At 34.1% G+C, this 27,320-nt stretch overlaps 1 protein-coding gene and 1 long non-coding RNA gene across 3 annotated transcripts; one reads left to right on the top strand and one right to left on the bottom strand.

Annotated features, from left to right (window-relative positions):
- Positions 1 to 99: 99 nt before the first annotated feature.
- Positions 100 to 5,921, bottom strand: LOC127710678 (uncharacterized). 2 transcript variants are annotated; one of them, XR_007986270.1, is made up of 3 exons: positions 5,648 to 5,899; positions 2,315 to 2,435; positions 100 to 283 (listed from the first exon to the last, which is right to left on the bottom strand). It is a non-coding gene; the product is annotated as an uncharacterized LOC127710678 (long non-coding RNA). The 2 variants fall into 2 exon arrangements; XR_007986269.1 differs by having other exon boundaries at positions 105 to 283; positions 5,772 to 5,921.
- A 4,447-nt stretch (positions 5,922 to 10,368) lies between these two features.
- LOC127711048 (complement component 1 Q subcomponent-binding protein, mitochondrial-like) lies at positions 10,369 to 21,517 on the top strand. Its single transcript, XM_052217003.1, has 6 exons — positions 10,369 to 10,668; positions 11,216 to 11,360; positions 11,896 to 11,995; positions 15,829 to 15,940; positions 17,777 to 17,871; positions 21,169 to 21,517. Exons 1-6 carry the CDS (start codon positions 10,413 to 10,415, stop codon positions 21,316 to 21,318), a joined length of 858 nt encoding a protein of 285 aa, XP_052072963.1. The 5' UTR covers positions 10,369 to 10,412; the 3' UTR covers positions 21,319 to 21,517.
- Positions 21,518 to 27,320: the final 5,803 nt, after the last annotated feature.

The following is a 27,320-nucleotide window of genomic DNA, read 5'->3' on the forward strand; positions in this document are numbered from 1 at the left end:
GCCCCTTATTTATGTACATCTATAGCACATGCATGTACTGCTGATCTGCATATATGATAGCAATATATTCTTATGTTTTCAATCACCCCTTATTTCTTCACTCCATTTTATAAGATAACAATCTTTTTTATTCCATATTTTATTGGTTTTTTAAAATGTATCATTATTTAGACATAAAGACAAAATGAAGCACAGTGAAAAAAGTCTACTCTGTCCTGTAAAGTTTTAGATGTTTTGTCGTTCAATCTTTGACACTTGCATGGAAACACTAAATCTTGATTACCTACAACAGAAATATTATCACTTTTAATAAATAAGTCCAATTCAGTTGCTGCAATTAACATACATGTAATAAGGAAAATGACAAAATTCAATAGACAAGATCAGATCTCCACGTGAAGAATATTCAAAAATATATCAAACATAAAAGCCAAGAACAGTTAGTTTTATTTGCCATTTAAGAACAAATAGGACCATTCCACCATTTGAAGGGAAAAAAAACGAAATGTAGAGATTACATAAAATTTCATTGCAGAAATACAATTTATGTGCAACACTTTTCATTTGAATAAATAAATTCTACACACAGTATTTGTCTATACCTACCGTCGGTGGTTACCATACAATAAAGTACTCCTATACAAAGTCGATATACAGTATTTGTCTATACCTACCGTCGGTGGTTAACATAAAATACAAGACTCCTTTACAAAGTCTATATATACAGTATTTGTCCATAACTACCGTCGGTGGTTAACATTCATACAGTACTCCTATACACAGTCTATATACAGTATTTGTCCATACTTACCGCCGGTGGTTACCATACAATACAGTACTCCTATACACAGTCTATATATACAGTATTTGTCCATACCTACCGTCGTTGGTTACCATACAATATAGTACTCCTATACTCAGTCTATATACAGTATTTGTCTATACCTACCGTCGGTGGTTACCATACAATACAGTACACCTTTACACAGTCTATATACAGTATTTGTCCATACTTACCGTCGGTGGTTACCATACAATACAGTACTATACACAGTCCATATACAGTATTTGTCCATACTTACCGTCGGTGGTTACCATACAATATAGTACTCCTATACACAGTCTTTATACAGTATTTGTCTATACCTACAGTCGGTGGTTACCATACAATACAGTACTCCATACCTTCTATACTTCTATACACAGTCTATATATAGTATTTGTCCATACCTACCGTCGGTGGTTACCATACAATACAGTACTATACACATTCTATATACAGTATTTGTCCATGCATACTGTCGATGGTTACCATACAATACAGTTCTCCTATACACAGTCTATATACAGTATTTATCCATACCTACCGTCGTTGGTTACCATACAATACAGTACTCCTATACACAGTCTATATACAGTATTTGTCCATACCTACCGTCGGTGGTTACCATACAATACAGTACTCCTATACACAGTCTTTATACAGTATTTGTCCATACCTACCGTCGGTGGTTACCATACAATACAAGACTCCTATACACAGTCTTTATACAGTATTTGTCCATACCTACCGTCGGTGGTTACCATACAATACAGTACTCCTATACACACTCTATATACAGTATTTGTCCATACTTACCGTCGGTGGTTACCATACAATACTGTTAGAGTATTAGGAGTAAATCATATATGTATGATAAGTAACAAAACTATTTTACGCAACAAATGGTATGAATGAATATTGTATTATTACTTAAAATATTATCATTTTACCCAGTGAATTTTTATTTGGTCTGTTGATTAGTTTTCATTGATAAATTTATCAGGACTGGGTTGAAACTAACCTTCAGATTTTGAAGGCTGTATCAGGTACCAGGATTGTAGTATATAATTTTACTACCTGTTAACCCATGAGTTAATCAATTTTATAAATCAACAAGCTATCAGCTTTACAGGCTAGGTAAAATTGTTCAACGATTGTTTCATTGTTCTTTTTAATAACAAAAATAATACCTGTTTCAGTAGACTGAAAATAATATTATTTTATAAAGGAGGATGTATTTAGATCAAATTGTGACATGAAAATGTCAAGATTCATTCCAAATTATGGACAAATGATAAAGCTATTAATAAAACCAAGTCGTAACCATTGCCTTTCTCTTTTCTATTTACATTATTTATGACTAGGTATTATTGATTACTTTTTTCAACTATTTTCATACTCTTTTGTTTCCTCTACTTTTCTATCAAGGACATAATTGTTTATTGCAAACTAAACATCTGCATATTTAAACTATTCCTGACTATACTCTACCTCAAATTCTGGAAACTGCAAAATTTTTCTTATCATGCTTATGGCATGAATGGTAGCTGAACAATTTCTATTTTTTGGTAATCTGGATTAGTCTTTTGCCACTGTTCTGACCATTCTGGGGCTACATAAAAAAAAAACATGACAGAATTATTAAAATTATTTGTGTAATAATGTTTGTTTACAGTCATGTTCTTAAAAGGACAAAAAATATTTTTAGTTTACAAATAAATAATTGTGATTTTAATATCTTAATATCATAAAAGAAAAGATTCAATTTATATTTTAATTAAAACATGAATGAGCACATATAAATCAACCTTTTACACAGATTTAAATCTATCATCAGTTATTATAATTACTACATGTAGCTATAACTATCATCATCTAATTTTACAAGACAGTATTTATTTTGGTGGCACATCCTGCACAATTAGTATGATATGCCTTAGGTGTCATTTTGATGCAATCACATTGCAGGTGGTTAATGTCTTAGGTTTTTATTAATGAATAAATTACAGTTTAGGCTGACCTGAGGTCAATAGGCATAAACAATGTCATCAAACTATCGGATTTTACTGTAATATAATGATATTGTGACATTTATGGGAAAGAGCATAGGAGTTGGTCATATTGGTCAATAAATTTGAAAGTTTATAACTATGTTAATATTAATTACATAATAATTAAAGTACCTAAAAAATCATTTCAAAGATTGCTCTTACAACATTTTTTAGATCAGAGCCTGTCTGCAATAGATTCAGGGGTAGTCCAAATAATTATGACTTCTTAAAAGGTTATGTTATGTTTTTTTTTCTGCAGTAGGAATACTTCAAAGTAAAAAAAACACATAAAATAGGGTTTCAAGACGTCATTATGATAATAATTTTAACTAATTTGGGATAACAATACATTTAACTTCCTTTGATGTCCGGGGGGTGTACGTTTTGACAATTAATGATTCTTGAAAGTAACAATAATTATTTCTTATTGACTATTGTTACTTTGTGCAGCGAGCGCGATGGCCGATGTGTGGTTCTCGAGTTATTTTTTAAAAAGGGGGAGTGTTTGTTACCTATATCAAATTTACCCAGTTTTGATGCAAGAAAGAATTACAATCTAACGGTCTCACTAATTAGCGACAAGAAGCGACAAGAAGAATAAATTTAGCGACAAGAAGACTATTTAGCGACAAGAAAACTATTTAGCGACAAGAAAACTTAATAAAAATATTATTAAAACAAGAAATGATTGTAACAGGATGCTGTTACGAAGTCTCCCAAACGAAGCTCCCATGATTCATAATTCCCAGTGTCGCCTGACATTGGACAAAGTCCAGTGAAAATTGGTTTGGTCCAGTAAAGTTAATGCATTAGTGATGCCTGGGGACTAACCCTGTATATCATTCAAATCATCTTGGCATGACAAACAAGAATATATATGGTTTAGGGGGTGGGGATCTTGACCATTTACAAGATACTAGAATATTGCGGGTGGGGGGAACCCCTGGGGACTGACCCTATACATCATTGAAATGTTCGAGAAACGACGAACAGGAATATATATGGTCTAGGGGTGGGGATCTCGACCATTTACAAGATATTAGAACATTAGGGGTGGGGGGAACCCAGTGGGGACTGACCGTATACGTCATTCAAATGTTCGAGACATGATGAACAGGAATATATATGGTTTAGGGGTGGGGATCTCGACCATTTACAAGATATTAGAACTTTCTCAAATGGCAGGAGGTTCGGATGACCCTGGGGACTAACCCTGTACTAGTATATCATTCAAACCATCTTGGTATGACAAACCAGAATATATATGGTTTAGGGGTGGGAATCTTGACCACTTACAAGGTTTTAGAACTTTCTTAAATGGCAGGGGGTGGGGATGACCCCTGGGGACTAACCCTGTATTTCATTTAATAGGTTTTATCATTTAGAACATTTTCAATTAAAAAGATTGTGTCTATCACAAACGGTTTTCAATTTATAATCATTTGAAAATTTAAAAAAATAAAATCCCATAGGGTTCTATAGTAAAACCCTCTTTTCTTTTTGCCCCTCAAAGTACCCCTTTATAAACCCTATTGCACAAACAAAACCCTGATTGCACCACTAGACATGTTAGTCTAACATATTGTGAAACCCTAAGTTAATCTGACAAGCGGTTTTGGAGAACGGGTGCGGACAAGTTCAAATTTAAAAGCGGCGGAAGAGGAAGAGGAAGAGGAAGAGGAAGAGGAAGAAGAATAATAATAAGAACTGAGCAAAAACGATAAGTCTTCCCAAACTTCGTTTGGGAGACTTAATAAATATATTAAAAAAATATGCATTGACATTTTTATTTTAATATACGGAAAGTAAAGTGATTTTCATTTTTTTTTTAAATATATTGATAGATATTGATAAATATAGAAATTTTCCTGTCATAGTATGTTATTAATTTTTACATGTTCTTGTGTTTTAGAACAATAATATATTCATTTTATAAATTTTTTAACACTCTCTTTGTCTAAAATATAATAAACTGACTGCATGCAAAATGCATTATACGTGAATCAGTGTCCAGAAAAGATAATGTTACTAAAACGTGAATATTTTATTTGGGTATTGACTTATCAAACGATATGTATGATGTTTATGCATAGTTTAAAGTTGATTGAAGATTAAAGGTAGTTATAGACAATGTTGAGTGTTCAACAGTTGCTCACTATTTACAATTATTGTATATTCCGGCGCGTGTAGTTGTCATAGTCTGACGCGTGTACAAAGTTATAGGTGTTAATTGAATGTTATTGTAGCAATACAATAAGGGACACACGTCCGTTACTCCAACCAATTTGTTCATCCTTAAGCGTCATTATGCTTCTATGAAAAGAAGTAATTCTTACAAGAAAATAATCAGCTGGTTCGAAAAAAATGCCTGGCCATTCATTCTCTTGAAACCATGAATAAAGCAATAGCAGAATACATAGGTACCTATCCTATTAAACAAACAAAATATTGCTGATGATATATGCAAGCTGTCATCAATATTAATTCTTTGAAAGAAATTGTTCAGATCACAGGCAAACCTCCAAATGTTATCTTGACTCATTAATTTCTTCATCTATCAATATAATAAAAAAAAAAAATGAAATCTCTTTATTGCTGTCAATGCATATTTTTTTAATATATTTGTTCTAATAATATTTTTTTTAAGTTTTCTTGTCGCTAAATAGTCTTCTTGTCGCTAAATTTATTCTTCTTGTCGCTTCTTGACGTTTCTTGTCGCTTCTTGTCGCTTCATGACGCTACTTGTCGCTAATTAGTGAGACCCCAATCTAACCATAAACTCCAAGGTTCCGGCTTTTCTGAGCAGAACAAAACACGAGACATTCTCGTCTCTAATATAAACAATAGTTAACTCATTTCTTCTTACAGGTTACTTAATCAGCTGTTTATCTGTTTACCATGTTTAAACTGGTCCGCCATTCCATCGTAGTGCAGGAGGCTCAGTGCAGCGATAAATAAACACAACAGGGGTCCAGTTTATTTACGGGTAACGTCTGTAAACCAAGAACAATGATAAAACATTGTCGACAGTCCCTCAATTCTGTACACTTTTCTTATCTTCATACTAAAGAGCTCCAAAAGTAGGCGTGCATAGTTGCACTGGGCGTGTCTAAAAACCGACCCTCGGTGGTTAACGTCTCTCGCTGGTTAACTTTAAGTGCCGATGCAAGTTTACGAATGCTTTAATAGCAGACTTGTTTCTATTCAACCGAATTTATTATACATGTAAAAAGAGTCTAGTTATACTATCAGATAGTGCTTGTTTTATTTATTGTCTGGTAATTGTTAAATTTCTTGCAATAATTGTTCTTTTTAGACAAATAACTATATTAAACAGGCATAGGGAGAGGTTTATGTACATTTTCTCATAAATTCAAATTGTTCAAAGCAAACTCGAGTTATTGTACGATTTATATAGGAAAGAGTGAAGACCAGTCATAGTGATAACTATAAGTCACTGCATGCCATTCATTTAAGTGCAATTTTTCAGTATATGGATACAAAATAAAATTTTCTATAATTTAATAATTCTTGTTGCTGAGTAGTTTGTCTCTATCAGCATCAGAAAGTACGGCAAAACGATCATTTGAGTTGTCTGTATCGACAGGTATGAATATTTGAGACGCAACCATCTGGATTTTTAGTCTCCCGTTATAAATCTCGCAGCTTGTCGCTGTAGTCTTTCCAAGCTAATTGATGTTCGTAGATGTGTAGGGGTCCCATACTATTAATCCATACTCCATTGTTGACCTGACCAGTGAAATATATGCTGTTGTCTTGCATTCTGGTGGGCAATATCTCAAATTCCTTCTCAGGAAGCCTAGTGTTGAGTTTGCTTTTTTCGCTACGTTGGTAATATGGGTAGTCCATTTTAGGTCCTCTAAAGTTTGTAGGCCCAATTATGGGTTATGTTGAACTTGTAAAATATGTCCGTTTAAACTATAGAACTTTTAGCTCTTGTTTTTATTATTAGAATGTAGCATTTCTTTGCGTTGTAAAGTTAAGTAAAAACAGCTTTTTATGGATTGTAGTAAATATTGTTTTTATGAGATATTCAATGAACCACTTAACAAATATTCATGATATTTGAGTAAACAATACAAATTATGTTTTATCAGCCGAGACACATAGAGTCCACCATTGCATCAATTGTGTTACGATGTTTCTCCACTTGAGACAGTTAAATTTTAATATTTAAAAGCGCGAGGCTTGCCGAGCTTTTCAAATGATTAAAATTTGATTGTTGAGAGTGGAGAAATATCGTAGTACACGAGTTATAGTGGTGGATTCTGTTTCTTTGATGATTTTTATACGATATCTAAACAACGTTTATCCTTCCTTTTCAAAGATTTGCAGAAAGTTGTGTTCTTTGTATGTGACGTCATTATGCATGGTCGCCTTTTTTTCGTGACATCAAAATTGGAAATTGAATTTCATAAGAAACCAAGAAAATTTGACGTCATAATTAAATTCGACCAATCATTTGCCGATCGTTTTCTCTAGAGACGAGAAACATTTTTCTCACACCGATCGAGAAATGTGAAAACATGGAAAAAGCATGAAAATTAGAGAAATAATGTTCCTTGCATGTAACAGTAGTGCGGTGAGTCGAAAAGTCTAAATGTTCAACCGAACAAAAGAAGACATACATTACATACCACATATGGGACCAAGTCCATTTCCAGTTATGGACATTATCACAGTCAGGCCGGAGTTTATAAGCTTCTCCGTGGATTAAGATCATTCAAAGCCACTGGGCCTGATGAAATTCCAGCTAATATACGTAAAGAAGCAGCTGAACATATATCACCATACCTGACTATATTTTACCAGAAATCTTTGGACATAGGAACCATCCCCAACGACTGGCGAGCTGCCAACATTGTACCAGTCTTCAAAAAAGGTGAAAAACACAAAGCTTCCAACTACCGACCAGTCTCATTGACTTCCATCTGCTGTAAAATGTTGGAACATATTGTTCACAGCACCATCATGGATCACTTTGACCATCACAAGATCCTATGTGACCATCAACACGGGTTCAGAGCAAAAAGATCTTGCGAAACCCAACTCCTGATAACCCTAGATGAAATTGGCAAGAACTTAGACCAAGGAGAACAGACAGACATCATCCTGCTAGATTTCTCCAAAGCGTTTGACAAAGTGCCCCACAAAGGATTTACGGAGTACGAGGATTAACCCTCCAGTGGATATAAGATTTCCTAAGCAAGAGAACCCAATCTGTATTGCTTGAAGGGCATAAATCCGACCCCCTAGACGTCATCTCAGGGGTACAACAGGGGACAGTCATTGGACCACTTTTATTCCTGGCTTACATAAACGACCTGCCACAATCTAAAACTTCTGAGGCAAGGTTATTCGCAGACTACTGCGTAGTTTATAGGAAGATCAAGAACAACAATGACAATGACAGCCATACACTACAACATGTACAAGACGACCTAAACAAACTCCAAGAGTGGGAGTCACGATGGCAGATGAATTTCCCTCCCAAGAAGTGCATCGTGGTACGGATTTCCAACAAGAGAATTCCACTTATTAAGAACTACCAACTACATGGTCACACCTTAGATGTAGTTGAGCATTGGAAATACCTTGGAATCACCATTAATCACGACTTACAGTGGAAAACGCATATCAACCAGACTGTGGGTAAGTCATCAAGGACACTATGCCGGCTTCATGAGAAGGAACCTAGGGCGGTGTAAACCTGAAGTAAAAGCCAATGCCTATATCACCATGGTTAGACCAACTCTTGAGTATGCTTCCACTGTATGGGACCCCTACCAAAACAACCTAGAAAAAGATCTAGAACAAGTGCAGAGGAGGGCAGCTAGGTTCGTGTACAATGAATACCAAGACGTATCCCCAGGTTGTGTCAGCTCTATAATGGAGAGACTTAGATGAGAGTCACTTAAAGATCGAAGCTCCAAAGACCGCCTCATCATGGCCTATAAGATCCAAAACAGATTGGTAGGCATTGACCAAACTAAATATTACAAACCCGGAGATTCACGGACCAGAGCAGGTCATCGCATGCACCAACAGCGTACTCTAAAAGTCCAGTACAGATACTCCTTCTTTCCAAGATCAACTAGGGAATGGAACACTTTACCGGAAAAAGCCACAACATCAGCTACACTAGGCGAGTTCAAGGCCAGCCTTACCATTCTGCCTGAGGCATTGATAGGAGCTTCACACATCTAGAACTCCATGATAGATCCCAGATGTACATAGTTTTAATTTGTAAATAAATGTTGTAAATAGCTACTGCTGGATTCGATAATGGAGGAGGAAAGGCATCATGATTAAACGAGCAAAAGTCATTAATTATACACTTAAGAAGAGTCCGACTCTGTATTGAAAGAAGCCCTCGGAAGAACTGCAAGGACCAGAAGCGCGTAGTACTACGTAATATTTATCTAAAACATACAAAACATTGTTTACCCTGAAATGTAATCAATTCCATAACATCGTATTTTCATATGCATTATTTATTATAATATTACTAAAAAAATAGATAAAACTGGCCTGCATGCATGTAGAACTATAGTCATATGAAATACACATGTAAGATATAATTCGCTTGAGACTAACCAAAAGATGGTGGTTTTAGCTGTTCATTATATTGATTGGGACATAATATATTGATTTTGAGTATATACTATTACCGGATTTTGGTGGGTTTTTTTTTATTTGTTTATTTCAACTGTCCTTCTTCTTCTTCTTCTCTCTGTATTAGCTTCCTTTATAAGGAACACCAAGGATAAAATCCAAGTAAAAGTAATATTTACACGGTAAAATATAATGTATATACTTTAAAAGTCAATGTCCAAGGATAATATACACAGTAAAACTCTTCTATTTACACATAAAATCCAGCTGTCATTTATGAATAATAAAACACAAATTATACGGACTAAAAACTGTTTATTTCAGACCGTCAACCATCCATTACCTCAAGCAACTTTAAGCGTTTTATATATAGTCTGTAGCACATCTCCCTAGTTTTGGCTTCTATCTTGTTCATTATATTTTTATTTGTTAGTATTTGTGAGAAATGACTGCAGTCTATAATTAGTCTGATAATGTTTGGTTTGTATTGAAAGACACTGTGCCAGACTTCTTCTGTTGTATGTTGAGTAACATAGACCTTGATCGGTTCAAAATACGTGTTTCTAGTTTTGGATAACAGAGGACAATCCAGGAGAAAATGAGAGATGTTTTCCTCAAAAAAGTTACATAATTGACAAATTGGAGAAGGTGATTGATTAAATTTTGCTCTATTTGAATTTAGTATAAATGTTCCTGAAACTATTCTAGTTTTAATAATAGCTTTTCGAACTTCAGCTTTTATTAAAACTAGAATAGTTTCAGGAACATTTATACTAAATTGCCGTTTCTTATTTAGACCGTTGTGGTAGATTTGTCTTGTATGGTTATTGGTTATTATTTCAAGAACATGCGCATAGGAATAGTTTTATTCATGCTTTCCGGTTCAAATTCACAGCAAACCAATGGCATCTTTAATATTCAGAAGGTCATCTCTGATTTCCTCTCAGGTTGTGAAAAATTGTAAATCACGTCAAATATTAGGCGTTGCACAAACAGATGCCAATACAAGATCAATCAGTTCATTAGTTGCTAGGACGAGAGAAGCTTGTCATCAAAGACAACATGTGCAGATTTCATCACATTTATTGCAGAGAAAAGCTACAAAACACTGTTCCAACTGTTCCTGTGGAGTTCATAGTAAAGCAGAAGTTGAACAAGGTTGATGATTTAATTTATTGTTGTATTTTGTTTCTATAAAGATAATGTGATGTAGTGTGATTGCCAATGAGACAACTATCCACCAATGTTCAATTTTGACAATTTGCAGACCACAGAGCTACAGATTTTTCCTATTTCAAAACGTTTGGAATGCAACACAGGTTCGGGTAGCACTTAATTCCCCCCAAGAAATTGTTTATCCACTGTTCATAGCTTGTCAATGTATATAGTTCTTTTCTTAGATACTTTTTTATGATCCGACGTAACTATTTATGTTTGAATATTCATTTCCTTGACACTATCATCTATCTGTCTCCTTTTGTATACGTCTCTGCCTATTTTGTTCGGTTATTTTGAATCTCTATGCGACATCATTAAAAACAAAAACAGATAAATCTTATATCTGCGTTAGGGATTGTATTGGCTTGATTCTGTCAAAACCCTCTGCACTCTCATCACTCTCAATGAAAAACCAAGTAAATGTCTTGATATATTAACTCATATGCACTTTATGAATTGTTTAAGACAGCATATTTTTCAATTGAAGGAGACCTTGAATTTTCAAAGTTTTTGGAGGAGGAAATAAGACAAGAAAAAGAAAGAACAGTTCCTTTAGTAAATACAGTAAAAGATTGGGATGTACAGAAGGATGATGCTGAAGTAACATTGTCTAAATCTATAGAAAATGAACAGTAAGTCACTAAGTAGTTCTCATATCCTAACTTTTAGCAGAGCTCATCAGTGAAGTCACAATGTCTAAGGAGAAGTTATCAGTGATGTGCTTTTGCAAAGTCATAACTTTTTCAGTGGATGTCTTGTTTTTATTTTACTGAAATCTATCCAATAAATATTTTAGCAGTAATGAAAATATTTGAAAAATAACACAAGTATTAAAATGAAAGTTAGATAAAATCGAGTTCAGACAAAGCAAGTAAAAGAGCACTTTGTGAAATTAAAAAAAAATGACAATTGAAAAGTGAACTAGGTACAGTTTGGTTGTAGGGGCCTCAACTGCCAAGTGGTTTAAGTAGTAGAACTACTGAATCATTAGCCTGTCATCACTAAGATTGTGAATCCAGCACATGGTAGGTCATGGTTCTGTCTTGGCACTCTGGCTTCCCCCTGCAATAAAAACTAGGGATAAAACTTCAGTAAAATCATACCCTCAGGCTCTGCGATGTATATTTATTTTAAGATGATGATGATAAATTTTCCTTCTTATTTTAGAATACGACTTCACTTTAACATAAACAATATGGTTGATGTGTCACCACCAGAATCTAAAGGAGAATATGAAGAGGGAAATCAAAGCAATAATGCCGACATGGTAAAACATTATACCAAGTTTTTAAATAAGTGCATACTGCCTCTTATTTCAAACAACATTTTGATAAATGATTAAGCCAAATACAAAAAAAAATCTGTTTGACTTTCTTGTTCTATCCAAGTTCAGTTTATTTTTGTGCCAACTTTTATCAAAATTTCAGACAAAATTGAGTTATCTTTCTTGTTATAATAGTCCTGTATGTTAATGTAGTAGCTGATTTCCTATGCTAAGGAATAACAACTAACGAGAGCTAAGGTTCTGATGTTTATTACCAGTAGATAAAACAACTCTGAATAGCAATATAACATATATAAATAACTAGCTATTTCATATAACATAAGTATGTACTTTTACGAAATATCACAGTTTATATAATACAGAAATATAATAATAAATAATACATTTAACTGTTATTAACTAATTAGCAAGTAAAATGTATTGCAAGTAAAAAATGTTCAATGTTTACAGTCTGTGAAATTGACATCGGTGTCACGTGTACTTTTACAATTGGTTTGTCCTAAAATTACACTATACTTTGAATGTCAGCTATAATCAATATGTGTAGCTGTGTATACTTTATGTATTTACTACTGATTTACTTTTCATACGGTATATAATAAATGCTATAACTGCATTTATTAATAATGAGTTCATTGAAATACATAATACTTATGATAATTAAATACATAATATCATACAACAATCATAAAGTTGCAAATATCGTAATCATAAAGACTAATGATGTCAATATTATTGATTTGTTAAAAGCTCTGAATCTACAGAAGATAACTCATGTTTACTAAACAATATTGTTGATCGGCTATAAAAAATGCCAAACTATAATTAGATATACTCTTACCACTTGTGGAGTGAGTTTAACTGGTAAGGTTAACAGCACATCATACAATTATGGTTTCTATACAAGTAAATCAATTGGAGTCCTGAAACCAAAATATGAACATAAATACTCGGACTCAAAATTATAAAAATATACAATGTGACAAATATTCTTTACTCATTCATATTTGTACTTTATAAAAACTATTCAATACAAAACTATTACTTTATATAAATGGAAACACTTTTCCGTCTTTTGTTGTACCAGCCGCCATTTATAAAATATAGACTATTCCTGACAATAATCAAATAGTAATGTACGCAAATTAACAATATAATTCTACCGTGGCAAATAAACCGTAGATTTTAAAATCATCTACTCGTAGCTTAATAAAAATACTCTCATGTACATCTTTCTTACTAGTGTAACATGCATGCGATATGAGGAGAACAATACAAGAAAATAGTAACTTTACTAGAATATTATTTAAGTGAAAAATATAAATAATCATGTTAATAAAGAAGTAAACTTACAGTACCGGTATTCAATAAATATGTTGTGTCCAAAATAATTAGGTATACAGGTAACTATGTGGTCAATATAATCAGGACATAAATACAATCGACTGTCATGGCTATCGTCCCGTGGAAATGTACTAGGTACAAAACAAAGGAAATTAAACTTGACCGCGAAATATTAACAACCAATCAGAGACAATGATTCAAGTAACTCCCAATGAATATTCATAGAAAAATAAAGTGAATATTACTAAAGATAAAATTAAGGTTTAAAAATTATAATTTAAACTCAGATTCAATATTCGAAATATGTACGCTTTAATCATAAATATAGTAATTAAAAAGATGATTTTTACAATATATAAAATGATCATAAAAATCACTCTGCTACACTATATTGTTATAATAGTCCTGTATGTTAAAAGAAATGGTAGTTTAACTGTTGTTGTCTTACAGTTCATGTTGTGTTCATGCGTAATCATTATCAGTTCAGAGTTGTATTAATTGATACCAAGATACCATAATAAACATCATGAAGGGAAATGTGTTATTTTTACAAACAGTGACAATATTTAACATGTTTAAGATGTTCTAAGAATTTCAAATGTCTTAAATTCTTAAATTTTGTTTTAAGAACTAATTTGATGTTGCACTGCATAATGCAGTTTCTTCATTTTTATACACCCGTTTACGGGACCTAATATGGTATACCGTTGACCGTCTGTCCGTCCGTCTGTCCATCCGTCCGTAGTCAACATGTCGGACATTAACTCAAAAACGCTTAAACCAATATGCATGAAACTTTGGTGAATTGTTTATATCTATTGACGTGAGCTCCCTTTCGTTTTTTATAAATTTCGGATTTACTGTTTTTTCGAGTTTTGGGGTTTTATTCATTAAAAAAGGGGGGATTTTCCAGTTTGTGGCCAATAACTCGAAAACAATTTCACCAGTTTGCAAGAAACTTTGGTGAATTGTTTATTTCTATCGACATGAGCTCCCTTTTGATTTTTATAAATTTTAGACTATACGTTTCTGATTTATGGGGTTTTATTCATTACAAGAAGGGGGATTTTCCAGTTTTGGACAATAACTCAAAAATGCTTTCAGCTTTTTTTATGAAACTTTGATAAATTGTTTATATATATTGTTGTAAGCTCCTTTTTGATTTTTATAAATTTAAGATTTTACGTTTACAGTCAAGGGTCTAACTTAAATAAGTTATTAGAGAAAAATAACATACATGTGTTATTACAGATACTTTCATGAGTTGTCTGCTCTTTTTTTCTTAATCTGTAGTAACATATGTATGTTATTAGTTAATACATCAAAAATATTTTTATTTTTAGTGGGCTCTTGGGATTTCTTGAAACTTTGCGCAGAAACTTGATACATAACCTTAATAATTAATTTTCCAATTCAATTAATACATTTTTGATCAACCATGGTAAATCAATGAGACCAGGCTTTTAAGGGATAAACTAAGCTGTAATAACAAGACTTAGTTATTACAGGTATGTAACTTATAAAATGAGACACTTGGGAATTACTTGGAATCTTGCGCAGAACCTCATTGCATGCTCTGATCATTATTTCTTACAATGAATTAAAATATATTGTGATATATGTCTGAGAAATGGCTTTAAAGAGATGTAGAGAAGCTGTAATAACACCCTTTAGTTATTACAGGCATATATTTTCTGTGATAACATAGGTGTACTATATATGATTGGCAAACTATGAACTGTTATATCTTTCTAAAGTTTAGTATACATAAAGACAATAATAATACCTATAGAACTTGTATACAGTTTTACAAAGTAAAGGAAGTATATTGCCTCTTTGAAACATGTTACATACATATGTTATCACAGTTTTTTTATATTTTAGCCCACAATAATGACATGTATGTTATTTTTCTCTAATAACTTATTTAAGTTAGACCCTTGACTGGTTTATGAGTTATAAGATTTTATTCATAAAAAAGGGTTGATTTTCAAGTTTTTGGACAATATCCTTAAAGTGCTTAGAGCAGTTTTCATTAAACTTTGATGACTGATTTATATCTATTAAGATAACCTCCCTTTAGTTTTTTATGAATTTCTGATATAACATTGAGAAGTTATTGTTTGTCTATAGTCTGACAACAGATTTACTAAGTTTTGCGCAACAGCAGAGTGTATTGCACAACAGCAAGAAATCTTTAATTGAATATGAATTCAATTCATATAACCAATTTCAAGTTCTTTGACTACATTTATTCAGAAACCTATAATATGTCAAATATTTAATTACAATCCAAATTCAGACCTGTATCAAGCTTGAATATTGTGTCCATTTTTGCCCCAACTGTTCAGGGTTGGACCTCTGCGGGCATATCCATCTGTGCTCAGCGAAGCAGTTTATTTTATTAATATATATTTGTTCTTGAATCTGTCAACCTCTGTCTGTTTTGAAAACTTTTTTATATTTTCTAGGTTATGGCAAAACCATTATTCACAGTTGAAATCCAGAAAGCCAGTGGAAAAATACTGTCCCTTGACTGTTCATACCCAGAGTACGAAGTAGAATATGAACAAGAAGATAATGGTAAGATTTAATTAAAAGGGTTGTGTCTCATGGCTGATCTTAGCAAGAATAACTATCATTGATTGATAACTGCTTTTAAAACATCACTAGCTATAAGCAAAACTCATACTTTTAACATAGTCAGCTATAAAAGACTGACATGACAAAATGTACAACAATTCAAGAGCGAGAGAGAGGTTTAACTAGCTATAAAACCAGGTTTAATCCATCATTTTCTACAGGAAATGCCTGTACCAAGTCAGGAATATGACAGTTGTATTCCATTTGTTTGATGTGTTTGGGCTTTTAATTTTGCCATTTGATAGAGGACTTTCTGGTTTGAATTTTCCTTCTAGTTTGGTGTTTTTATGCCCTCGCCATAGCGGCTGGGAATTAAGTTTTACCCTTGTCCGTCTGTACGTATGTTTGTACGTCCCAAAATTGGTTTTCGTTCACTAACTTTAGTTTGCCTCAACCAAATTTTATGAAACTTTTGCACAAAGCTTATTACCACAAAACACAGGTCAAGTTCGAATTTTGGTAGCGTCACTTTTACCATTCTAGAGTTATGCCCCCTTTACAATTGAAAAAATGCTGGAACTTTTCGTTTCCGTTCTCTAACTATAGTTTGTCTCAACCAAATGTTATGATACTTATACGCAATGCTAATTACCACAAAACACAGGTCAAGTTCGAATTTTGGTAGCGTCACTTTTACCATTCTAGAGTTATGCCCCCTTTACAATTGAAAAATTGCTGGAACTTTTCGTTTCCGTTCTCTAACTATAGTTTGTCTCAACCAAATGTTATGAAACTTATACACAATGCTCATTACCACAAAACACAAATCTATTTTGAATTTGGTGGCGTCACATTTACCGTTCTAGAGTAAATGCCCCTTTACAAATGGAAAAATTGCTGAATTTTTCGCTTCCGTTCTCTAACTTAAATTTGCCTCAACTAAATGTGTTGAAACGTATACACAATACGTATTACCACAAAACTCAGATTAAGTACAAATTTGGGAAGCGTCTCACTTTTAAGTTCTTGAGTTATGACCCTTTTTAACGTTAAATGCTAGAGGGGGCATCATCTGTCTCGGTCTGTCCCATGGACACATTCCCCATTTATTGTTTTATTTTTTCAAAAGAGAAATGCCTGATGTATGACAAAACAATTTATGAAAAGCACAAAAAAAGTCCACCTGCTTTAAAGGGAACCTCTATTAAACTTGAGGCCTCAGAGGCCAACTCCAATCTTTATATAGACAATAACTGTTTAGTGTCTTTAAATATCAGCTGTAATTGTACGAGGCTAAGAAACAGGGGTAATGCAAGCTTCAGTCTAAAGACACTAAACAGTTATTGTCTTTATCCTGCAATTAATTTTGTACATGTTTTTCCATCCCAATCTTTGAATTTGTTTTTTTAAAGAAATCGACATGACTTAAATGCAGACCACAATGAGGACCCAAAATTGAACTGTGATGTAAACAGTAATTTGACATAACCGTTAGCTCGCAACAGAAGCAGGATACGTATATCGCTTCGTGTTATCTGTAAACCTGTATTAGTATAGTAGAAAGGTCATTTGCAGGATAAATATAATACTTGAGTAGGATTGTCAGTTTTCCTGCAGAAGATCGTGGTTCTCTCCAGTCACTACTTCTGCCTCCATCAAAAAAAAATTAACAACACGATTAATCAATTTGTGAAAGTGGCAATGAACAATGCCATTTAGTTTTGAACCTCAACTCATATGTAACCACTCTTACAAAGTCAAATTTTCTGGTCCTTTTAACACAGTTGTGACTGTAGCTTATTTAATTTCATTTTTTTGTTTATTTTTGTGTTACAGATGATGCGTTTTGTATAACAAGTGTGTCGATGTCTGGTCCACAAGGAGAAGGAGACGACAACTCTTACAGTGTGGTAGCAGAAACTATGGATGAAGTAAGCTTTCATTCAAACATTAAGTAACGCAGTCTTAACAGCATTGGATTTAATTTGTAACATAAAAAGTTTTTAATCACTCTAGCAGAATTAGAAAATAAGGACATATGGTATGATTGCCAATGACACAACTATTAGGTTTTATAAAACTAAGAAGATGTGGTACTATTGCCAATGAGACAACTCTACACCAGAGGACAAATGCAAAGTTTACAACTACAGGTCGCTGTACGGCCTTCAATAATATGCAAAACCCATACCGCATAATCAGATGTAAAGGACCCTGAATTGACAAATGTAAAACATTTCGAACAAGAAAACTAGCGGCCAGATTTATGTAAAAAAAAACAATGGACAAACGGGATAAACAGCAACAAATGACAATCACTGAATTACAGGCACATACAGAATGTGGCGTGTTAAACTAGTTTGTTGGCTCAAACTTGGGACAGGGGTGTAACAGTACAACATATAAAATTCAGTTGAAAAGGACTTAACTCATCAGATTGATATAAATCAGAAAAACATTACACAAAAAAAAAAAATGGTATTTTTGTATACATTCCCAAAACAAAAAAGATACATAAGTACAGATCCGAGAGTACAAGTCACTGTGAAGGTCATTGGAGATATAGCCAAAAATAAATTAATCATGCAGGAGAGACCAAGTTTTAGGGGTCAAAAAGGTAGGCAGACCTGCCAACTATCCCAATTTTGGCGGTATCATTTCGATTTTCATGCATCAACCCGAATCCCGATATCTGGAATCTTAAAACAAGTAAAAATCCTGATTTTCTCAAAAATTATTGGTTACCGATTTTGAAGTTTTTTTGATCAATTTCTATAAATTTATAATTTTACCTGGCAACATATTTATAACAAGTTGACGACCCTACACTAATCAACGGTCACAACAGGTGTCATAATTTTTTGTTACATGTAATCTGTTAATCTGATGGGTCATAACAATCCTCAAAATTAAATAATTTGTGAGCAGGTCAGTCAACATTTCAATTTTAATCAATTTATCATACGATCACAATTTGCAACGTTTACCGTAGTTTCATGACAAAATCTTAATTAACTGAAAGACGAAAACTGTAATGAACTCATTAGAAAACAGCGTTTATCTTGAAATCTGTTAAATTTTTTGAATTCAGACGTGTTAAAATCGACCCCATTTCGTATTCACTTCTACTGTGTAAAAACCTCCGCGGGTAAGAGCACCTCTGAACACAAAGAAAGATAACTCAAATTTTATCCATTTTCTCATTAATTAATACTGATAGACTTACTCAAAATCTGTCTTCATCCTTCTAACTTTAGGACATTTAGGTTTAGGTCTTTTGAATCATGGTGCAAAGATAAGAAGGTCTTTGGAGGGGGAAAAGGGGGGGGGGGGGGTCTTCACTTTGTATCCTTTATTTTTTAAGGCCATTTTTCTCTATTAAGTTATTTTGCCAAGTAATAAGTACAAGAATCATGCAAATAAAAGAAATCAAGGCTTATTAGCTCATCATCAGTATACCAAAAGAAAAAAGAAGAGATATGAGACTATTTGAAGAGTAAAAAACAGTGCACACAGAAACTCCGCTAAAATTGTAACCCTTAAAAATCTGGTCGCACACTAAATCCCCCATGGAGATTTTCAAAAGTTGGCAGGTCTGGGTGGGGATGTGGGATCTGGGAAAAAAAAGGGGAAATAAGTCAGGAAAATTACTAAAAATGGGAAATCTAAACTGAATATTCACTAGGCACCTGACTAATTCAACCAAACTTAAAAAAAGGATATAGTTACAATACTGTTGTCAAGTCATTAAGGATTGCATATTTTGGTATTAATATTGATTTACTCATAGGGTCTTTGCATCGGAAATAAACACATTTATTCTAAAACCAGTTGTTAGCATGATAAGGGTTATGTTCTTCTCATATATTCTATGATGGTATGATACTATATAAAACCCCTAACCGGAGGGATTGTACTTGATTTTCATATGATGCAGACATAATCTTTCAATCAGTTTAATTGAGGTCTGGAGCTGGCATGTCAGTAACTGCTAGTAGTCCTTTGTTCATTTATGTATCATTGTCATTTTGTTTAGTTTCTTTTGTTACCTATTCAGACATTGGACTCAGACTTCTTTTAAACTGAGTTTTACTGTGCGTATTGCTATGTGTTTCTCTTTTCTACATTGACTAGAGGTATAGGGGGAGGGTTGAGATCTCACAAAACATGTTTAACCCCCCCGCATTTTTGTGTCTGTCCCTAGTCAGGAGCCTCTGGCCTTTGTTAGTCTTGTATGTTTTTTAGTTTTAGTTCATTTATATGTTTTGGAGTTTAGTGTGACGTCCATTTTCACTGAACTAGCACACAATTTTATTTAGGGGCCAGCTGAGGACCACCTCCGGGTGCGGGATTTTCTCGCTGCATTGAAGACCCATTGGTGGCCTTCGGCTGTTGTCTGGTCTTTGGTCGGTTTGTTGTTGACATATTCCTCATTTCCATTCTCAATTTTATTTCTATCTAGAATGAGTTAAGCCAATTGAGTTTTTTCAATACTTTATAATTTGATACTGTGGATTCATTAATATTCGTTGGATACCAATTTTCATGGATTTAGTGGGTACAGGGGAACCACGAATTTAAATGTTCAACGAATTACAAATTTTCTAAATGAATGAATGCAGACTTTGCCTAAATCACGAAATTAAATATCCGCGAATATGCAAGTTTCCCTCAAACCACGAAAATTGGTATCAACGAAAAAAAATTAATCCACAGTAGTTGATAAGTCTATTTTCTCATTCATTTAAGTAACTATAAAGATTGATTGGTGACTAGATATCATCCAGTGGCAAATAATACATACTTAAATAGGAATGTAACATGTTAAAGTAATATAAAGAAATTATGCCTTGTACTAAACCTACACTCTTTAGTTGGTTATTAAAGATTCGCCCAAAAATCATCAGACCATTGGGACACATTATTCCATCACATAGTACACCAACCTCAGCTTTTACTCCAAATAAGTGCATGTTTTTGGGGAAGCAGCAAATTATAGTCTTAAAAGTTTTTAAATTGACATGGAAGTTGATCAAACAAATGATTGATAACACTTAAGGGGAGCCTACTCCTTAAAGATAAAAAAAAAATCCTGAATCGTACACTATTTCAGTCCTATTGGTTATCTTTCCTGGAAGTAGAAGAAGAGTCTAACGCTTTAAAGAAAACAAGACTTAATCATATAATTGTACACATACCTTGTTAATGACCATTTGTTTATGTTTCAGACAATGTATGAGATGTTGATGGACATGCTACACGACCGAGGAATCGATGATAAATTCATTGGAGATTTGGCAGATTACAGTACAGGCTATGAACAGTCAAAATATATTGAACTTCTTGTAGACCTTAAAACCTTTCTGGATGAAAAGTGAATTAGGAACATATTGCTTTTATTGTAAAAAGGGAATAAATATCAAGAATGGTGAACATTAGCCAAATGAAAGTCAAAATGACAAAAACAGGGAGAATGTTTTTAGATCTAATATGTTACTATGTAGTCATCTGTTATTGTATTTTTGACTTTGTTGCATTGAAATCACAGCAGATATAAAGTTTTTAAAAGTTTGAAAAGTGTTTATACCCCTTGTAGATCCAAATTAGCTATGTGGCAGTCAGCTCTTTCTGTGCAGATTAAAACTGCCTCTAATTACAACTCCTCCCATAGGTATTGTACATTATTTTCAGGATTGACTTGAAACTTGGCAAGATGTTAGACTATGGTCTGAACATGTTGTAAAGGGTTTCTGCTATGCAGATGTTTGATCCAAGTTATATTGGGTTCCCATGCCAAGACTATCTTTACCGTAACTACTGAACTTGTTCAAAGTCTTTAAAAGTCCTGTAACTGGTTCAAGGTGTATGATGCCATCACCTGGTAAACAGCCTTGTGGTGGCTTAAGGCATTATTAAAAATGGAAAATTCAACGTCTACTTTCAGTTTTGATATTGGTCAATTACGTGAAGTTGTTGATGAGGCTGGTGACTATTGCTAATGCTGATAGTGGTATGAAAATTTTAACTACCTATTAATAAAGGGGTTTGCCACACTTGTTTCTTCCTCGTGGGAATACATGTCCTGCAATAGTAGTATTGATTGATTGATTTATTGGTGTTTAACTCCACTTTCAACACTATTGTGCTATTTCGTGGCAGTCAGTTTTTATTGGTGGAGGAAGCCAGAGAGAACCACTGACCTCCAGTAGGAAAACTGACAATCCTAGTCAATTAAGATTGGAGTCGGAGTGCACCTGCACCGTGCGGGATTTGAACTCACAACCTCAGTGTTGACTGGCTAGTGATACAGTAGTTCGACTACTTAGACCACTCGGCCGCCAAGGCCCCGCAATAGTAGTATAGCCAAAGAAAGAACCATGACGGATATGGTCATAATTATAAATTAGCTGTTTACAAAACTTTGAATTTTTTCGAAATACTACGGATTTTCTTCTCCAAGAATGATTACCTTAGCTTACTTGGCAAAACCTATTGGAATTTTGAGTCCTAAATGCTCTTCAACTTCGTACTTTATTTGACCTTATTAACTTTTTTGATTTGAGCGTCACTGATGAGTCTTTTTGAAGACAAAAGGCACCTCTGGCATACAAAATTTTAATCCTGGTATCTATGATGAGTTTATTTAACTGATTCAACCCCAAGAGAATTATAGAAAATCAGACCACCCCACCCCATGTTGACTGGAAGTAAATGTCTGTTTTTAGGCAGTTAAGCTGCCTTATGCGAGCACCCTAGATTTGTGTTCTGCCCAATAAATGCTGAAATACGTGCCATTGTTATTATCTAGCTGGCTATTATGCTATTTATAACTAATTGGACATTTTTTGAATACTATTATGTCTGGAATACAAAAAATATGACCAGAAAAACCTTAAATGATCGTCGAACTACCCAAAACGTTTGAAGATGCACATAGGAAGTAGTGCTCAATAGAAATCCGTACGTAGTTTATTATCCCCTGTGCTTTTGGCTACGATGTCAAAGAACAATTGTATGAAATATTTCATCGCCGAAAATCGGTAATTACAAGTCGTTTATATTTCCCAAATGGCAAAATGCGCAGGAATATTGTTCATGTACAACAAATCTCTATGATAGAGGAAATAAAGTTATATAAGTGGGCGGTAATTTTTAACTTATCTATCCAAATAAGGTAGTTGTTATTTTATGAATGAAACGAGGTCATGAAACAGATGCGGAAATCGATGTTGATGGGATGTTTTAAGTAATGTGGACAAGTCGGACCGAATCCACTCAAACCGTCTAAGGTGACAACTTTGACCGTTTGTCAGATTTACTTAGGGTTTCATAAAATATTAGACTAACATGTCTAGTGGAGCCATTAATCTTTTGTTTGTGCATTGGGGTCTATTTAGGGGTACTTGGAGGGGCCTGAAGAAGGGAGGGGTTTACTATAGAACCCTATGGGATTTTATTTTTTTAAATTTCAAATGACTATTTCTCTAAAACAGTAAGTTATAGACACATGCAGTCTTCAGTAATGAGAACAGGACAATAAAAAAAATCAACCAAAATATAGGGTGAGTCCCTGGGGGTCACCCCAACCCCCTTCAATTTGAAAATGTACTTTTTATCTTGTAAACCGTCGCAATCCCCACCCTAAACAATATATATACTTGTATGGGACAATAAAAGAAATCAAATGAAAATAATTTTGGGGAGTCCCCGGTGTCGTCCCACCCCCTCCTGTTTGAGAACTTGGAAATGGTCGAGATCCCCACCCCTAAACCATATATATTCATGTATGGGACAATAAAACAAATCAAATGAAATATAGGGGGAGTCCCTGGGGACACCCCACCCCCTCCTGTTTGAGAACTTGTAAACAGTCAAGATCCCCAACCCTAAACCATATATATTCATGTATGGGACAATATAACAAATCAAATGAAATATATGGGGAGTTCCTCGGGTCACCCCACCCCCTCCTGTTTGAGACCTTGGAAATGGTCGAGATCCCCACCCCTAAACCATATATATTCATGTATGGGACAATAAAACAAATCAAATGAAATATAGGGGGAGTCCATGGGGTCACTCCAACCCCTCCTGTTTGAGAACTTGGAAATGGTTGATCCCAACCCCTAAACCATATACATTCATGTATGGGACAATAAAACAAATCAAATGAAATATAGGGGGAGTCCCTGGGGACACCCCACCCCCTCCTGTTTGAGAACTTGTAAACAGTCAAGATCCCCACCCATAACCAATTTATATTCATGTATGGGACAATATAACAAATCAAATGAAATATATGGGGAGTTCCTCGGGTCACCCCACCCTCTCCTGTTTGAGACCTTGGAAATGGTCGAGATCCCCACCCCTAAACCATATATATTCATGTATGGGACAATAAAACAAATCAAATGAAATATAGGGGGATTCCATGGGGACACCCCACCCCCTCTTGTTTGAGAACTTGTAAACAGTCAAGATCCCCACCCCTAAACCATATATATTCATGTATGGGACAATATAACAAATCAAATGAAATATTTGGGGAGTCCCTGGGGTCACCCAAGCCCATCCCGTTTGAGAACTTGATAATAGTCGAGATCCCCACCCCTAAACCATATGTTTTCATGTATGGGACAATATAACAAATCAAATGAAATATAGGGGGAGTCCCTTGGGTCACCCCACCGCCTCCTGTTTGAGAACTTGTAAACGGTCGAGATACCCACACCTAAACCATATTTATTCCTGTTCATCATTTCAAAAAGATTTGAATGACATACAGGGTCACATATGCATATCACTTTACTAGACCAAACCAATATGAACTGGACTTTGTCCAATGTCAGGAGACCATGGGAATGACGAATTATGGGGGCTTTGTTTGGGAGACTTCGTAACGGCATCCTGTTACAATTATTTCTTGTTAATTATAAAATTTTATTGATGCAAAAAATGAGTCTAGGTTAATTGAATTTACTTTAATTATTTATTAAATTATTTCTGGGCCTATAATAATTTTCATTTATGGCTCATTTTAAAGAAAACATATAAAATCTTTTAAGCAGTGTAAAGCCCGAGAATGTTTGACCAACTGTTTTATAATCACCTGTCATTTTATTCCAAACTTGGTATGGAGTAACATCATGCACTTGGGGGTGAAGATGGGGGTCATTTACATTGATATATGAGTTGCTTTTGAAAACCTTGATGAAATATTAATTAATTTGCCTTAATAATCAATTCATTTAATGAACATAAATGTACAATATACGAATGTTTAATGTTTGTTCTTTCAAATCTTAAAAAAAATTGAAGCAAAACTGCCACAGTTTTCATAATTACATTTGCCTTGGTTTTTGGTTAACTGCCTACAGCGCTTACAGTGCTTTGATTACAGATTTCAGTGACCTAGTTTTAAGAGACCAGAATTTTTGAGCCATATAATACCTCTGTGTGGTCCTCAACTAACTAAGCATGCATTATTTTCATAATAACATATCTGGAAAGAGTTTATGGACCATGAATTGCAAGATTGAACTCCTGCAGTCAAACCAGTTCAGCTCGGGCAGTTCTAAAAAGGTATATAGAGGTTCATATGGGCTATCAAAGAATGGCGGTTGCAGTCACGACTACAGGCATGATTGGGGAGGAAGGGGTTAATGTCGAACTAAATGTAAGATCCTGCTTGAACATAGATGTCATTTTGAGCTACCTTACTTTGGAAAAGTCATGAAAAGGGATTGCTTCATGTAAATTATGGGGTACATTCATTTTTCCAACAGTAAGCAAGCCCTACAGCCAGGTGAGCTAAATTATACAGCTTTGTATAAAATGGAATCTTTAAGAATAAGTCGACTGATTCAATGGTTAATCAGTACATTCAGAAAAGGCAAAGGATGTATTAGCTGCTGTCATGATCGAGGCCAAAATATTTGAAGATCCAAAGCTTATTAGAAAAGTGAAGAGATTATAAACCAAAAAGGACAAATGGTATAGCCAAAGTCTGTCAAGGAATCAGAGTTTTGCATGAGTGAGATATCGTGATTCCATCACTTCAAATAATTTCACAAATTTTGTAACAGCAAATTTTAATAACACAAAATACGTATTTTCATGCCAGTCACTCATGCAAAACTCTGATATTGATAGCCGCTTATTTCACGTGAACTTAAAATAAAAGACACTATAGATACAGTTAAGTGTGTTTCAGTGATATCTTTACTTATATATAGGATATATAGGATGTGACAATCGAATTTGATAATATTCAAATCGTGAACCTTTCATTTAGAAATAAACACTTTTGAATTCAGTTTAGGCACATAGTACGTGGGATAACTCGTGAATCGGGGATCATCAAAGACCGAGTAGCTTTTCTTGAGAAAAAAAAAACCCAAAAACTAGTCTCTCCAATTCAAGAAAGTCCATACCTGCCATCCCGTTTTGAGCGGGAGACTCCCGCTCAAATGGCGAAATTCGGGAAATCTCCCGCTTGCCGGTATCCTCCCGCGCGGGTGTATAGAATCTCCCGCTTTGGGATATTTTAACCTTGAATGACAAGTCAACATTAATTACGTTTTTGTCTCACTGATGAGGATTGTTTTTACCTGTAAATCACAGACCATGTGAAATTATATGGCTTCACTTCACAGCTTGGGTGTCAAACATAGTACTAATTAACGATCATTAACGACTTTTGCTTCATGCAAAACACTTCAAAGAAATTTCGGGTTACTTCCCCTGTTTAATCCTGTTTTAAGTTACCCTTCTTAAAATAATGTGAATTGATAAAACAATATAAACTAAATACAAATTAAACAAAGAATCATAAAAGGATGGCAATTAAAAGATTTTGTATGCCTTAAGACAAAAAAAAAATAAATATATTTTAAAAAATCTTTTAAAAGATCTATACTTCTATTCAATGTTTATATTGAAATTTATAAGATATGTATTGAACCAAATTTAGTGAAATAAATATGTGCACACACAAAATGCACCTGTAACAACATGATTGCTCTCTTATAACAGAGGTATCCGGGGTGAAAATTGTCCGGAAGGGATCCAATGTCAAAGTTTATGAAATAGGAAAGAAACAAACAACACACCTTCTGTAGGATATAACCATATTTAAAGAAACAAAGTATATCTATTAACTCTTATATGTGTTTCGTAGATGAATAAATAAAAACGTCATATATTTCACTTGAAAATGTCGTTCGCGCAAAATCTCCCCCTCAGCTGTCATAGCTGAGAGGGAGATCTCCCTCTTTGAAGGTTTCAGAGGTTGGCAGGTATGCGAAACCTCATGAATTGCTAATCTGACAAAGCTTTGCAATATTGATAAAACAAGATTCAAGGGGGAGACAATCAAATT

The sequence above is a fragment of the Mytilus californianus genome, unplaced genomic scaffold (genome assembly GCF_021869535.1).
Source record: "Mytilus californianus isolate M0D057914Y unplaced genomic scaffold, xbMytCali1.0.p SCAF_8, whole genome shotgun sequence".
Taxonomy (NCBI): Eukaryota; Metazoa; Mollusca; class Bivalvia; order Mytilida; family Mytilidae; genus Mytilus; species Mytilus californianus.